This window comes from Schistocerca americana, chromosome 2, assembly GCF_021461395.2.
Source record: "Schistocerca americana isolate TAMUIC-IGC-003095 chromosome 2, iqSchAmer2.1, whole genome shotgun sequence".
Lineage (NCBI taxonomy): Eukaryota > Metazoa > Arthropoda > Insecta > Orthoptera > Acrididae > Schistocerca > Schistocerca americana.
The window spans coordinates 203,676,302-203,690,075 of record NC_060120.1 but is presented as its reverse complement, the minus strand read 5'-3'; the positions used below and the strand labels follow the sequence as shown (position 1 = coordinate 203,690,075).

Sequence of the window (13,774 nt, the reverse complement as noted above, 5' to 3'; positions counted from 1 at the left end):
ACTCTGGCATGCACATTCAGCTGTTGGGATAGTGTTCTCAGGGAAGTGATTGAAACTGATTTAGCAGTATACCTAAATAGGGATGGAGGTTTTTGCTTAAATTCTGCTTGGAATTCTGCTTTCTCCTTGGTTAAACATCAGATGGTAACACGATGCAAGAAAACTGCAAAGTCACAAAAACTTTTTTAGAAAACACAGGCGTTCTTTATGTAATTAGACCTTCTGAATTCGAAAATGATACTCAAAGCATCCAATCACCCACAGCTTTTGCACAAATCACTTACGTATGCAGTAATGATAATAAACACGAAAACACTGTATGAAGCTCAGAAGCGGTGCATCGCATTCAACTGTTCAACACTTGCGCCCCTAGTGGCAGAAAGCGAAATGTCACATTGCAAATGACACTGCCTATCGGTCACTGTGTTGAGTTTGCGGAAGTAAGTACATGTTAGTGTATAATGCCTATCCGAGGCCTTGCGAACTCGCTGAACAGTTTTTGTTGTATTTGTGGAGGAAAAATTACTGCTTTCACGGGAAAGATCTGGCGTTCCTATTTCGGAGTGAAACTAGGCGACATCAATAAAGGCTGGGCTTCCCACGTAGTGTTCCCAGCTGAGTTCTATCTTACGTTATTTGTGTAATCAATCTCTTATCAGCGGAACATTTCCAGGCTGGCTAAAATATGCTGAAGTTAAGCCGCTTTACAAGACCGGTGATAAAGGGATACCATCAAACTATCGACCCATTTCACTTTTACCGGCTTTTTCAAATATATTTGGAAAGGTCGTGTTCAGGCTCCACCGTAGGCATGTGACTGCAAATAATACCGGTATATTGTCAAAGTCACAATTTAGATTTCTTAAGGGTTCCAGTATACAGGGTGTTACAAAAAGGTACGGCCAAACTTTCAGGAAACGTTCCTCACACACAAATAAAGAAAATATGTTATGTGGACATGTGTCCGGAAACGCTTAATTTCCATGTTAGAGCTCATTTTAGTTTCGTCAGTATGTACTGTACTTCGTCGATTCACCGCCAGTTGGCCCAATTGAAGGAAGGTTATGTTGACTTCGGTGCTTGTGTTGACATGCGACTCATTGCTCTACAGTACTAGCATCAAACACATCAGTACGTAGCATCAACAGGTCAGTGTTCATCACGAACGTGGTTTTGCAATCAGTGGAATGTTTACAAATGCGGAGTTGGCAGATGCCCTTTTGATGTATGGATTAGCACGGGGCAATAGCCGTGGCGCGGTACGTTTGTATCGAGACAGATTCCAGAACGAAGGTGTCCCGACAGGATGACGTTCGAAGCAATTGATCGGCATCTTAGGGAACACGGAACATTCCAGCCTATGACTCGCGACTGGGGAAGACCTAGAACGACGAGGACACCTGCAATGGACGAGGCAATTCTTCGTGCAGCTGACGATAACCCTAATGTCAGCGTCAGAGAAGTTGCTGCTGTACAAGGTAACGTTGACCACCTCACTGTATGGAGAGTGCTACGGGAGAACCAGTTGTTTCCGTACCATGTACAGCGTGTGCAGGCGCTATCAGCAGCTGATTGGCCTCCACGGGTACACTTCTGCGAATGGTTCATCCAACAATGTGTCAATCCTCATTTCAGTGCAAATGTTCTCTTTACGGATGAGGCTTCATTCCAACGTGATCAAATTGTAAATTTTCACAATCAACATGTGTGGGCTGACGAGAATCCGCACGCAATTGTGCAATCACGTCATCAACACAGATTTTCTGTGAACATTTGGGCAGGCATTGTTGGTGATGTCTTGATTGGATCCCGTGTTCTTCCACCTACGCTCAATGGAGCACGTTATCATGATTTCATACGGGATACTCTACCTGTGCTGCTAGAACATGTGCCTTTACAAGTACGACACAACATGTGGTTCATGCTCAGTGGAGCTCCTGCACATTTCAGACGAAGTGTTCGTACGCTTCTCAACAACAGATTCGGTGACCGATGGATTGGTAGAGGCGGACCAATTCCATGGCCTCCATGCTCTCCTGACCTCAACCCTCTTGACTTTCATTAATGGGGGCATTTGAAAGCTCTTGTCTACGCAACCCTGGTACCAAATGTAGAGACTCCTCGTGCTCGTATTGTGGACGGCTGTGATACAATACGCCATTCTCCAGGGCTGCATCAGCGCATCAGGGATTCCATGCGATGGACAGTGGATGCATGTATCCTCGCTAACGGAGGACATTTTGAACATTTCCTGTAACAAAGTGTTTGAAGTCAGGCTGGTACGTTCTGTTGCTGTGTGTTTCCATTCCATGATTAATGTGATTTGAAGAGAAGTAATAAAATGAGCTCTAACATGGAAAGTAAGCGTTTCCGGACACATGTCCACATAACATATTTTCTTTCTTTGTGTGTGAGGAATGTTTCCTGAAAGTTTGGCCGTACCTTTTTGTAACACCCTGTAGAGAAAGCTCTTTGCACGTACAATGAGAATGTACTTAATTCATTAGATACCAAATTAGAGGCTACTGGTATTTTCTGTGACCTGTCAAAAGCCTTTGACTGTGTGTATCACAGAATTCTCTTAAGTAAATTAGAATATTATGGTGTCAGCAGTAGTGCTGCTAAATTGAGTCTTATCTAACTAAAAGGAAACAAAAGGTGTCATCGCGAAATACCTGTCCAATAAGCAGTCAGTCTTCATTTGATTACATGTGGTGTTCCTCAAGGTGCTATCCAGGATCAAATGGTTCAAATGGCTCTGAGCACTATGGGACTTAACATCTGTGGTCATCAGTCCCCTAGAACTTAGAACTACTTAAACCTAACTAACCTAAGAACATCACACACATCCATGCCCGAGGCAGGATTCGATCCTGCGACCGTAGCGGTCGCGCGGTTCCAGACTGAAGCGCCTAGAACCGCTCGGCCGCCGACGGCCGGCCATGCAGGATCCGTAGCTTCTTCTTGTGTACATTAATGACCCCTCCTCTGTTACATTGCCAGATGCTAAGTTTGTTTTGTTTGCAGATAATACAAACATTGCAATAAGCAACAAGTCAAGTAGAGATTTAGAAATGGCTGCTAATCAAATTTTCAGCGGCATTAATAAGAGGTTTAAAGTTAATTCACTGTCATTAAACTTTGAAATGATCCACCATATGCAGTTCAGAACCTGTAAGAGATTTCCTTCCAGCATTCGTACAAAATGTGAAGACATACAGATCGGAGAGGTTGACTGTGTTAAATATCTGGGATTTGTTAAAAAAATGGCTCTGAGCACTATGGGACTTGACATCTATGGTCATCAGTCCCCTAGAACTTAGAACTACTTAAACCTAACTAACCTAAGGACAGCACACAACACCCAGTCATCACGAGGCAGAGAAAATCCCTGACCCCGCCGGGAATCGAACCCGGGAACTCGGGCGTGGGAAGCGAGAACGCCACCGCACGACCACGAGCTGCGGACCTGGGATTTGTAACTCGATAATAAATTCAGTTGGGAAGGGTATCCTACAGGACTGCTGAAGCGACTAACCAATTCTGCATTTGCATTGAGAATGATGTCAGATGTAGGGCATATAAACATAAAAAAGATTGCGTATTTTGTTTACTTTCATTCTATCATGTCGTATGGGATCTCACTGCCGGGTAACTCGTCACACGGAGCAAAAGTTTTTAGGGTGCAAAAGCGTGCGTGTGGTGTAAATTCAAGAACATCATATCGAAACCTGTTCAAGGAACTTTGTATTCAAATCACTGCTTATCAGTATATTTATTCCTAAACGACGGATAGAGAAAAAACAGCGAAGAAATGAAATAAGTAGGAAGTGAGAGATCCGCGTTTCGCTTCAGAATGGGAGAAAATGAACTGATTGAGAATGGAAGACAATGAACTGACTGAGAAAAAAACTTAACTGATAAACAGCAAGATGAGATTAGAGAAGAGGGGCGAGTGAGACACGCAGCAAGTATACATAGGGTAACTGCTGAAGAAACAGGATTACGAAATGGGTAAACAAGGGCATGGTCCAAACCGTACCCTAAAATTTTTCACGCAGGGAGAATACACCGAAAGAAAAACCCTGTAAAAATTTTAGATACTAAGGCGCACTGAATGTATAAGTTACTCACTTCTGCCGTACGAAGATCCGCTTATAACAGCGGTTTGGACAACCCTTCTTGCCCAGCGCTCGAATCGGCGAATAATCAAACGTGGCATTGACAACAGGCCTAGCGCCACGTAGTGCGAAGTGCAAAGTGCAAACACGTAAATTTTAAGCACTCAAACGACGCAAAAAATTTCTCAATTCACAAATTTTTTGAATAACATGCATTTCATATCGACACCACACTGTTGCAGAGGAAAGAAAATCAAGGGATGTACAGGGTCACAATTATTGAACTATATGAAGAAAAAACGTAAATTAGTTACAAACTACGGCATGCACACACTTTATTCAGCATGTAAACGTCACTACAGATATTCGAATTTAGGTTATGACATGTTCGATGTGCCTGCCATCATTGGCGATGATGTGGCGCAGACGAACAGCGACATTCTGCATGACCCGCTGAAGTTTCGGAAATTCGATGCTGTCGATGATCGCCTGAATGGCTGTTTGTAGCTCGGCAACGGTTTTTGGGTTATTGCTGTATACGTTGCCTTTAATATAGCCGCACAAAAAGGAGTCGCATGTGTTCAGATCTGGAGAATACGCCGGCCAATCGAGGCCCATGCCAGTGGTCTCTGTGTACACCAGAGCCAGAATACGATCCCCAAAGTGCTCCTCCAGGACATCACTTTCCTGCTTCGATGGGGTCGAGCTTCGTTCTGCATGAGCCACAGCTTGTCGAAATGAGGGTCACTTTGGATAATGGGGATAAAATCATCTCCCAAAACCTTCACGTTCCATTCGGTAGTGTCCGCAGCTCGTGGTCTTGTGATCGCGTTCTCACTTCCCGAACCGGGGTCCCGGGTTCGATTCCCGGCGGGGTCAGGGATTTTCACCTCCCTCGAGATGACTGGGTGTTTGTGCTGTCCTCATCATTTCATCATCACTCATGAAAGTGACGAGATTGGACTGAGCAAAGGTTGGGAATTTGTACGGCCGCGATAACCGCGCAGTTGGGCGCCCCACAATTCAAACATCATCATCATCATCATCATCCATTCGGTAGTCACCTGTGCCACCAAAGGATATCGCACCGATTATTCCGCGACTGGTCATTGCACACCACACAATCACCTACTGAGAGGGAAGAGACTTCTCGATCGCGAAATGTGGATCCTCAGTCCCCAACACGCCAATTTTGCTTATTGACGAACCCATCCAAATGAAGGTGGCCGACAACAAGGTGCACGCTCATGCGCATACTGATCCCCATCATGCCCCGCGGCCAACAATGCAGTTTGAGCGTCCTAACGCAAAGCGTACAGAATTTATTTGATACAGTTCAATAACTTTCAACCTGTATGATGTTACAATACAGACGACTTCCATCAGTTGGGACTTTAATTTGTTATGACAATTCCTGTAGCACAGTTCTTATGATAATTTTTGAGTAATACATATTTTGCTAACAATGAAACAGTTCCTTGTCTATTCGCTGAAGTCGTCACAAAAAATGCGAAGTGTGTATTGGATGACGAAAACAAACATTTTCCATACACCAGGCACACCTGATAAAAAAAAGTTGATGCATTCAGGCTCTTCACAGAAATTACTAGTTTTATTTAGACAGAACTGGACTGGAGTGAGAAATGGTCCTGGTCATAGTTCTGCATATTGTGCTGTATACCAGCATACCTGAGCAAATTCGTAAAATGTGATGATACAAACTGACAATGCAGAAATGACTGAAGTTTAACAATATTGGTTCAAAATGGTTCAAATGGCTCTGAGCACTATGGGACTCAACTTCTGAGGTCATTAGTCCCCTAGAGCTTAGAACTAGTTAAACCTAACTAACCTAAGTACATCACAAACATCCATGCCCGAGGCAGGATTCGAACCTGCGACCGTAGCGGTCTTGCGGTTCCAGACTGCAGCGCCTTTAACCGCACGGCCACTTCGGCCGGCTAACAATATTGTTCGGCTGCTGTACCTAAAATGACAAACAGCTGTCGGAAATTATGTTGCCCGTCAGTTATCTGTAAAATGCTTTATAATGTTGAAATTTTTTTATCGATAGGCTGAATTACATTATTAGTTCCGCGTGGAGTCCGAATTAGACGGTATATTAACAGTCGTATTGTCGTCCTCCTAAAGACAGATTTGTCCTTATGTCCACGCCAAGACTCCAATAAAAGCAATGAACTATTCTCTCGTCAGTTACAAGACTTTTGCAAGAAAACAAACATTTTTTTTTAAAGTTTTGGTCCTAATTTCCCTTGATGTTCCTGAGGACAGAGATAAAGTTGTGGAAACAGTAATCTACTGCTACTTATCACAGGAATTGTTGAATACAAACGTGTGATAGCATTCATCGACAAGTTACTGTGTCTTTTTCGCTCGAAATGATGAGGTGCGGTATCCACGAAAACTGACTGATTGGCTTTATATTCAGATAACAATAAGTTTCGTCTTCACGTCAGCTACGAACTTTCTATCATTGGCATCTTCTCTACACGTTTACCTCAGGTAAACTTCGCAATTTTGCTACTTCCTTTTCCGTAGAATTTACTGCATCTGTTTAACGAAGTCGAAGAAGCCTGGAAATCAGTAATGTTCATCTCACTTGCAATTCAGAGCACCCAGCCCCGTAGATCTCTCTTGGTAACGGTGCAATGACTCTGACGAGCAATACTAAATCTTTCGAAAAGCTTGTCTTTCACACTTTACGAGTTTCATTTTGGCGCATATTTCGTATTTCCTATAAATCGTTCTTCCATTTATAAATTTCAAGCTCAGATTTTACGAAAAGAAACCAGGTCTGCACATTGCTCAGGCTTAAGCGTTTTCTCTCTCCTTCGTTTAGCCAAAAAGTTGACAGTCTTTTCTTCTTTACTGAAATCTATTACCGTACATATTTTCTTTGGGCGTGAAAGGTACTGTACTTTAATTAGCACAAAAATCGTCGTTTGTATCACAACTCACGGAATTGTTATTTCCTGGTTTGGTTGGTTGGTTGGTTGTTTTGGGGAAGGAGACCAGACAGCGAGGTCATCGGTCTCATCGGATTAGGGAAGGACGGGGAAGGAAGTCGGCCGTGCCCTTTCAAAGGAACCATGCCGGCATTTGCCTGGAGCGATTTAGGGAAATCACGGAAAACCTAAATCAGGATGGCCGGACGCGGGATTGAACCGTCGTCCTCCCGAATGCGAGTCCAGTGTCTAACCACTGCGCCACCTCGCTCGGTTTTCCTGGTTTTTCTAACGTTACCACAATTTGTAACGAAATCTTGAAATCATTGGAATGAATGTCCAAGAAATTATCTGATAAAGAACATATATGCCAGTCTTCAGGAGAAGTAGCAGAATTCGATTGCCTACCATTTTCTTCGTTTTTTATGGTTACAAGGTTGAAAACATACTGTGTAACTCTGGTATCTGCCACAAAGACAGATCCTATTACAAAACGTATGTCAATAAATACAGAAGTAATAGAGTTTAATCTCCATTATTAACACTTAGCAACACCACAAAGGCAGGGCCAATTATTATGAACATTAAATGAGTTGTAAATTCGAGCGAACAGTAACAGTGAACAACTGTATGAGAGAAGCTATCACCAGAAAGTGAAATTCGCCTTCCAATTGACGGCTGCTCTGTGTCATTATCTGTTTACCGATATGCCGACAACCCAGGATATGTGACCAACGTGTTGCACATATGCTGTCCGCTACAGCTGTGGCAGGGTTGTACGTTTCTGCAGCTGACCGGCAAGCTACAAATTTGGCAAACTTAAACTTTTTTTTTCTAAATACTTTCAATGTGTCTTAGCAGCTAAAATTTTGATAAAGTGTTTCTTTTGGTGTATTCTTCCTGTGTAAAAAAAATTCATGACAGGTTTATGTGGTATCGCGTATTGATACCATTCCATGGGCGCTATAGTAACAGACTGGCAAGTTTCCATAATAAGACGCCGACACTGGTTGCTTGGCATCTGGCGGACCCAATGGCGCGCGCCCGCTGGGCCACACCTCCAGCATGTCTCGATTTCGAGCGCTGTAGCTACACAGCTCACTGACGCTTGGAGTCACTTCTCTACAGCAAGCCACAGTGACTTCGCCTCGTTACGGCTCCAACATTATCACTGTTGCTAATTTTTAATAAGTTTCGTTCTCTTGAAGAAATTTAAGTTACGCAAATCTTTTGTTTACTGTGTTAATCTGTTCCCTAACCATTTCCGCTCCGGTCCACCTTGCCTACTATGACAGTTGCTACGCCAGTCTGTTGCCCACCTCTCTTTACTGTTGTTTACAAAGTCCTGAAAGAAGTTCCTTTGTGTAAACAGTGAGTGAAGCTCATGAAAGACAACGACTGCAAGCACATGAACAAAACATTGGTGTACGACAAGTACAAAACATATGAAACAGAGAGCCGGCCGGCGTGGCCGAGCGGTTCTAGGCGCTACAGTGTGGAACCGCGCGACCGCACGGTCGCAGGTTCGAATCCCGTCTCGGGCATGGATGTGTGTGATGTCCTTAGGTTAGTTAGGTTTAAGTAGTTCTAAGTTCTAAGGGACTGATGACCTAAGAAGTTAAGTCCCATAGTGCTCAGAGCCATTTGAACCATATGAAGCAGAGACTAGGATTTGGCAGGTAAAGCATTCCGATAAAGCGCTGTACTCTAAAGAGTACAGCACACACAAACATTTTTTTTTAATGTACATTTTGACATGTCGAATGTTCTCGAGTGATCTGGAATGTTCTGAAAATTAAAGACCAATCGAAGGAGGTCTTTAACAGGTAGCAAATAAATCTCTCACTGAAAGAAATAAACAATTCGCTCGGGTTGTTAGTCGTATGTTCACGCCACTAGAGCTGATACGATGTCATAGCATCCAATGTGACTCATCTATGCTGTGCAGAAGACGCTATGCAGTACAGAAGACGTGGGTGGTATGAAACAGTATGGGATTGTGGGTGCATCTTGATGGAGAAAATACTTTTGTTTTCTATATTTATTTACTCCCAAATTAGTTTCAGCAACAATATCGTCATCATCAGTGGGTTCTTTAACGCTTAAATATGCAAAAATAGTATACTTACAAGCATTGTGAAAAATCATTACATGTGTACTGTTTGGTTTCAAATATTGTTTTCTGTGAATAATTTCATACCAAATTTTTTACGTTACGTCTTGGCATGGTTTTTACGATTGTTGCCGCTGTTTCAGGCATATTTTATGTGATTTTTTTGCCGTTTTCCTCGGCATACATCATGTCATCAGCAAGTGTGTGAGCGGCTGTTGGTAAACAAACACGAAAACTTGAACTTACGTGTGTCAGCGTTATACAGTTGGGACTGCGATGGTGTTGTTGTCAGTTTTGGTGTGTCCTAGGCTGTTACGTGGTTTGTCATGTACTCACGGTCGTTAGACGACTTGCAACTACTTTTGGACACAGAAAAACATAACTTTCGCACCTTGTTTGCAATCCAAAATATTACGCTAGCTGTTCGCGTGTCTCGCGAGAAATGTAATGCATATTGCGAGAAGGTTCTGAAAATTGCAGCGGGAGTTCTGACGACTTCTGTTCCTTATTTATATCTCTGCGTGTGATCGGGGGCCCGCATCTCGTGGTCGTGCGGTAGCGTTCTCGCTTCCCACGCCCGGGTTCCCGGGTTCGATTCCCGGCGGGGTCAGGGATTTTCTCTGCCTCGTGATCGCTGGGTGTTGTGTGCTGTCCTTAGGTTAGTTAGGTTTAAGTAGTGCTAAGTTCTAGGGGACTGATGACCATAGATGTTAAGTCCCATAGTGCTCAGAGCCATTTGAACCATTTGTGATGGGGGAGTGGTTTTTTGTGTATGTGTATGCGTGTGTGTGAGTGTGTTTTCTTGTTCCGTGCCCTGCGCTAGTTCTCTTAGAGCGATAAACAGTGTGTAGTTGCAGAGTGTTGTGTTCTGGTTTACTACGTTTTCCGCTTCAACTATAGACTTTTACACGTAATAAGTTTCTTCTAATGTTAGTTTTCGGTATAAACTGTTGCTGTGTTTCAGGATGTGTTTCGGTATGAGTGGGGTTGTGGTTTTTATTCATCGAGTGTTCTTCATGTTGACCATAGGGAATCAGGAACCTGAGTTAATTACTACCGGGATACGTGAAATCTGTCGTGTTATGCCTCCAACCAGCCACGAACATCGGCGAGCCATCGGTTCCTTAGAGAATAACGCCCTGCGCCTTTCAGTTTTCATCGCAGCGATATTTCACTATGATTATGCGAACTAAAGTTTGCTTCCGACGATCTGTAAGCTGATACAGGTAACGAGTGGATGCGATTGTTGCTTGATGTTTAAATGAAAGGGGGTAGAGGTCTGCGAAGGAGTAAAATCGAGGTGAGTGGAGCAGCTCTGCGCAGAACTTGCCTTCAGCTGGCGCACCTGCGCCGCGGCCAACTTGGGGTAATTAGCGACACCGGGCGGCGGAAGTGGTTAATAATCCCGGCAGGGGGCGCCAGCGCGGCACTCTACACGCCCCCGCCAACGAGCTCTGGCTTTTTATCCCCGGCGTTGGAGTTCGCTCACGCCTGCCGCCTAATGCGCTTATCACCGGAGGGAGACGCGCCACGCATAGTCTATCACCGCTCTCGGCTTCAGGTGTGCGAGTTACCTGTTACAGCCCAAGACAGCTAACACAGTTCACGTGGCATCATCAGTCCGAAGCCTCACCTCTTCCCCTGAATGTCTGCACGTGTGTGGCAGTTTAGAATTTCTCCACCAGTTATTAGCAGTCACCTAAGATTCCAAAATTATGTAACGAAATTGCCTATTACAGCAATAATGTATAGCAGCTCAGTTGATTAGCTGACAGATTATTTTAGTAGCAATGTAAATTGAAATACAGTCGTAGTCATCATTACGATCATCATCTTCCTTTCAAAGATTAGGCTGTTGCCTGTTCCGAACTTACAAACAAAATCGTTCCCATCCTTTACGAAGTCTTCCAGTGTTTCCTTTCCCACTCGGCTCGTGGTTCAGGACCTTCTGGGGAACTCTGTGACTTGACATTCTCATGAAGCGTTGTTTCCAATCTTCACGTGATTTTTGAACGTTTTTATTCATGTTGAAAATACTTAATTCTGATCTAATATCTTCATTTCCGATCTTGACTCTTATCGCGCAGCCGTCTTTCTTAGTAACCTCATCACTGCTGTTTGAGTTTTATTTATTTATTTATTATTTTTTCTTTGTGGCAACCCAGCTTTTGCTTCTATAGTATAACACAGGAGCCACTACCACTTTACCGATTTCCATGAAGGTCTCTTTTTTGTACCTTATGGGACAATGTCCTGCAAATAGTACCACAGCCAACTTGGAATTTGTGTATTTTGGTTTCTGTGTCAGAATCAGAATCCAAACTTATAGCGCAGCCAAAATTAGAGATTCGAAACATTAGTTCTAAACCGAATTATCCAAAACAATTTTTGATCTGACTGCATGTTTTCCTCGATAAGCCATTATTTTTGTTTCATTATCAGAAATTTCTTGCGTATTTCGTTCAGCTGGTATACTGATCTTTGTGGGTGATCTTCATTCTTTTGAATAATAACGATGTCATCAACAAACAAAATTGCAGTCAGGGATACCTCGTTCGTTATCTAAATTCCTTCGTTTACTTTACATTTCCATTTGCAAAGAATGAAGTCAGTGTAAATATTAAAAGGGGTACGTGATAGTGCACATCCTTGTCTTACACCTTGGTTAATAATTATTTCTTCTAATCGATTCCTACCTCTGTTTATAAAAATGTGTATATTTTGTAAATACTTTTCACTACCTCTGTTAGGTGATAAGGACTACACTCTGACATAATCTTCCATAGCCTATCGCAACTCACACGATGAAACCCCTGCTCAGGGTCGATAAAGGCCGTATGGGTTTCTGTATTAAATTCTCTATGTTTTCCTATAATGATTTTTATTACAACGAACATCCTGATCTCAATACGTTTTATTCTTCAGAAAAAACAGCTTCTGTGATATTCTTCATGTGGTTATTGATTATCACTGAGTACAGTTTGTAGCCAATGTTTAGAAGACCAAAGCCACGATAGTTTTTACACAGTCAGAAATACGAATGCACTAAAATTAATTACACCAGTACAGTGAAGAGCAAATGCACTATATGTAATACATTTAACCAACTGAGTCACCAAGCCATGTTATTGGTTTCATAGGCAATTTCACTGCATGATTTCAGAACCTTTCTCACTCTTGGAGAGCATACAAGGGCTATTCTTTTCTCAACCTCTGATCTATTACGAAACTGAAACTGCAGTGAAAATAAAAAATGGTTTGTTTATAACATTTAGGTACTCCTTATAGCCGCTCTGACGTAGATGTTTGTCATAGTATGGTAACAACTTTCCAGTTCTCTTGTCATAGAAGGCAGGCACCTGTGATTTCCTCCAATTCCCTACACTGGTTTGCAGCTCGTTGTCCGTGCCAAAATACTGTCCTTCAGGTGAGCAAAGAGATCAAAATCAGAGGGAGCCAAGTGTGGACCATATGGTGGGTGATCGAACAATTCCCATCGAAAATGCTGCAGGGTCATCTTCGTCGCCCCTGCAGTGTGCGGCCGAGAACTGTCATGCAGAAGGAAATGCATGACAGTTACGTTATGTGGGCTGCATGAAATCAGGCGAAACCTCTCAGCAGGGACTTCACTGTTGGCGGCAGACGCTACTTTCTAGGCAGCTTTATTTACAGACTGTGTGCTCAGTACTGAGGAGTGTTCTGTGACGCAATAGACAGGCTTATTAGAGACACTGTGCAATGCATCTGCACAAAACTTCCCCAGATTTTCGCAATCGATTGGAGTATCTGCAGACACCCATGTTCTTATGTACAGTTATTATTAGCTTAGCAAGTTACTTTTCTCTCTGTTTATGGTGAGTTTATGACTACAACTTAATCTTGTTCCTTACTTGGCAGTAAATGATAAATGATTGACACTGGCTGCATGACGGGATTCCAGCGACATCTGTCAGTAGTGCCTCAGAACTTACCGTAAAGGCCAGTGCCCACTTCAGGTGTCGATCCCGCCGCTCGCGGCACCATTGTCAGCAGCAGCAGCATCAGTTCTACAAGTATCCTTGGCATCTGCGCACCTCTTGCGAGATGGGTCTGTCTGCGATACAAGCCGTCCATATCTGGAAGTACCAGAGACATAGTGAGGTCAAGCCATCCAGTAGGATGTAAACAAAATTATGCTTCAAAAATTTCTGTGTCAAATAACGGCAGTTGTAAATGATGCCACGAAATGTTGTCACTGACTATACTGAGTACTACCATACTTTTATACAGACAAAAATTTGCAGTATATATCATAGCTACTATTTTTTACGTCTGCTGACTAGTTACCAGCATAGCCCATTTCTGCAAACCACATTATCTGTGTATGAAAGTGTTGTAATTGATGTGGTATAACACTCACTAAATAATATTCCCAGACAGCAGAATATAACCAACACTATTATTACACAGCATAACAGAGTGTGCTCCCTGCCACCGTTGGATAAGCAGCTGCAGCAGCAAGTCGTATACTCTTAGCTCACTTATTTGTTACATAGTTTAATTCTTAATTTCTTTGCGTGTTTTTGTTACTTGCA

The 13,774-nt window shown here is 42.9% G+C and overlaps 1 protein-coding gene across 1 annotated transcript in view; it reads right to left on the bottom strand.

Moving 5' to 3' along the window:
- The window catches only part of LOC124593878, a 256,554-nt gene extending 243,273 nt beyond the window's left edge, over positions 1-13,281 (bottom strand). The window contains exon 1 of the mRNA XM_047132225.1: positions 13,172-13,281. Within this exon, the coding sequence (XP_046988181.1) occupies positions 13,172-13,265 (94 nt within the window). The 5' untranslated portion in view covers positions 13,266-13,281. The remainder of the gene's footprint in view (positions 1-13,171) is intronic.
- Between the last annotated feature and the right edge of the window lie 493 nt (positions 13,282-13,774).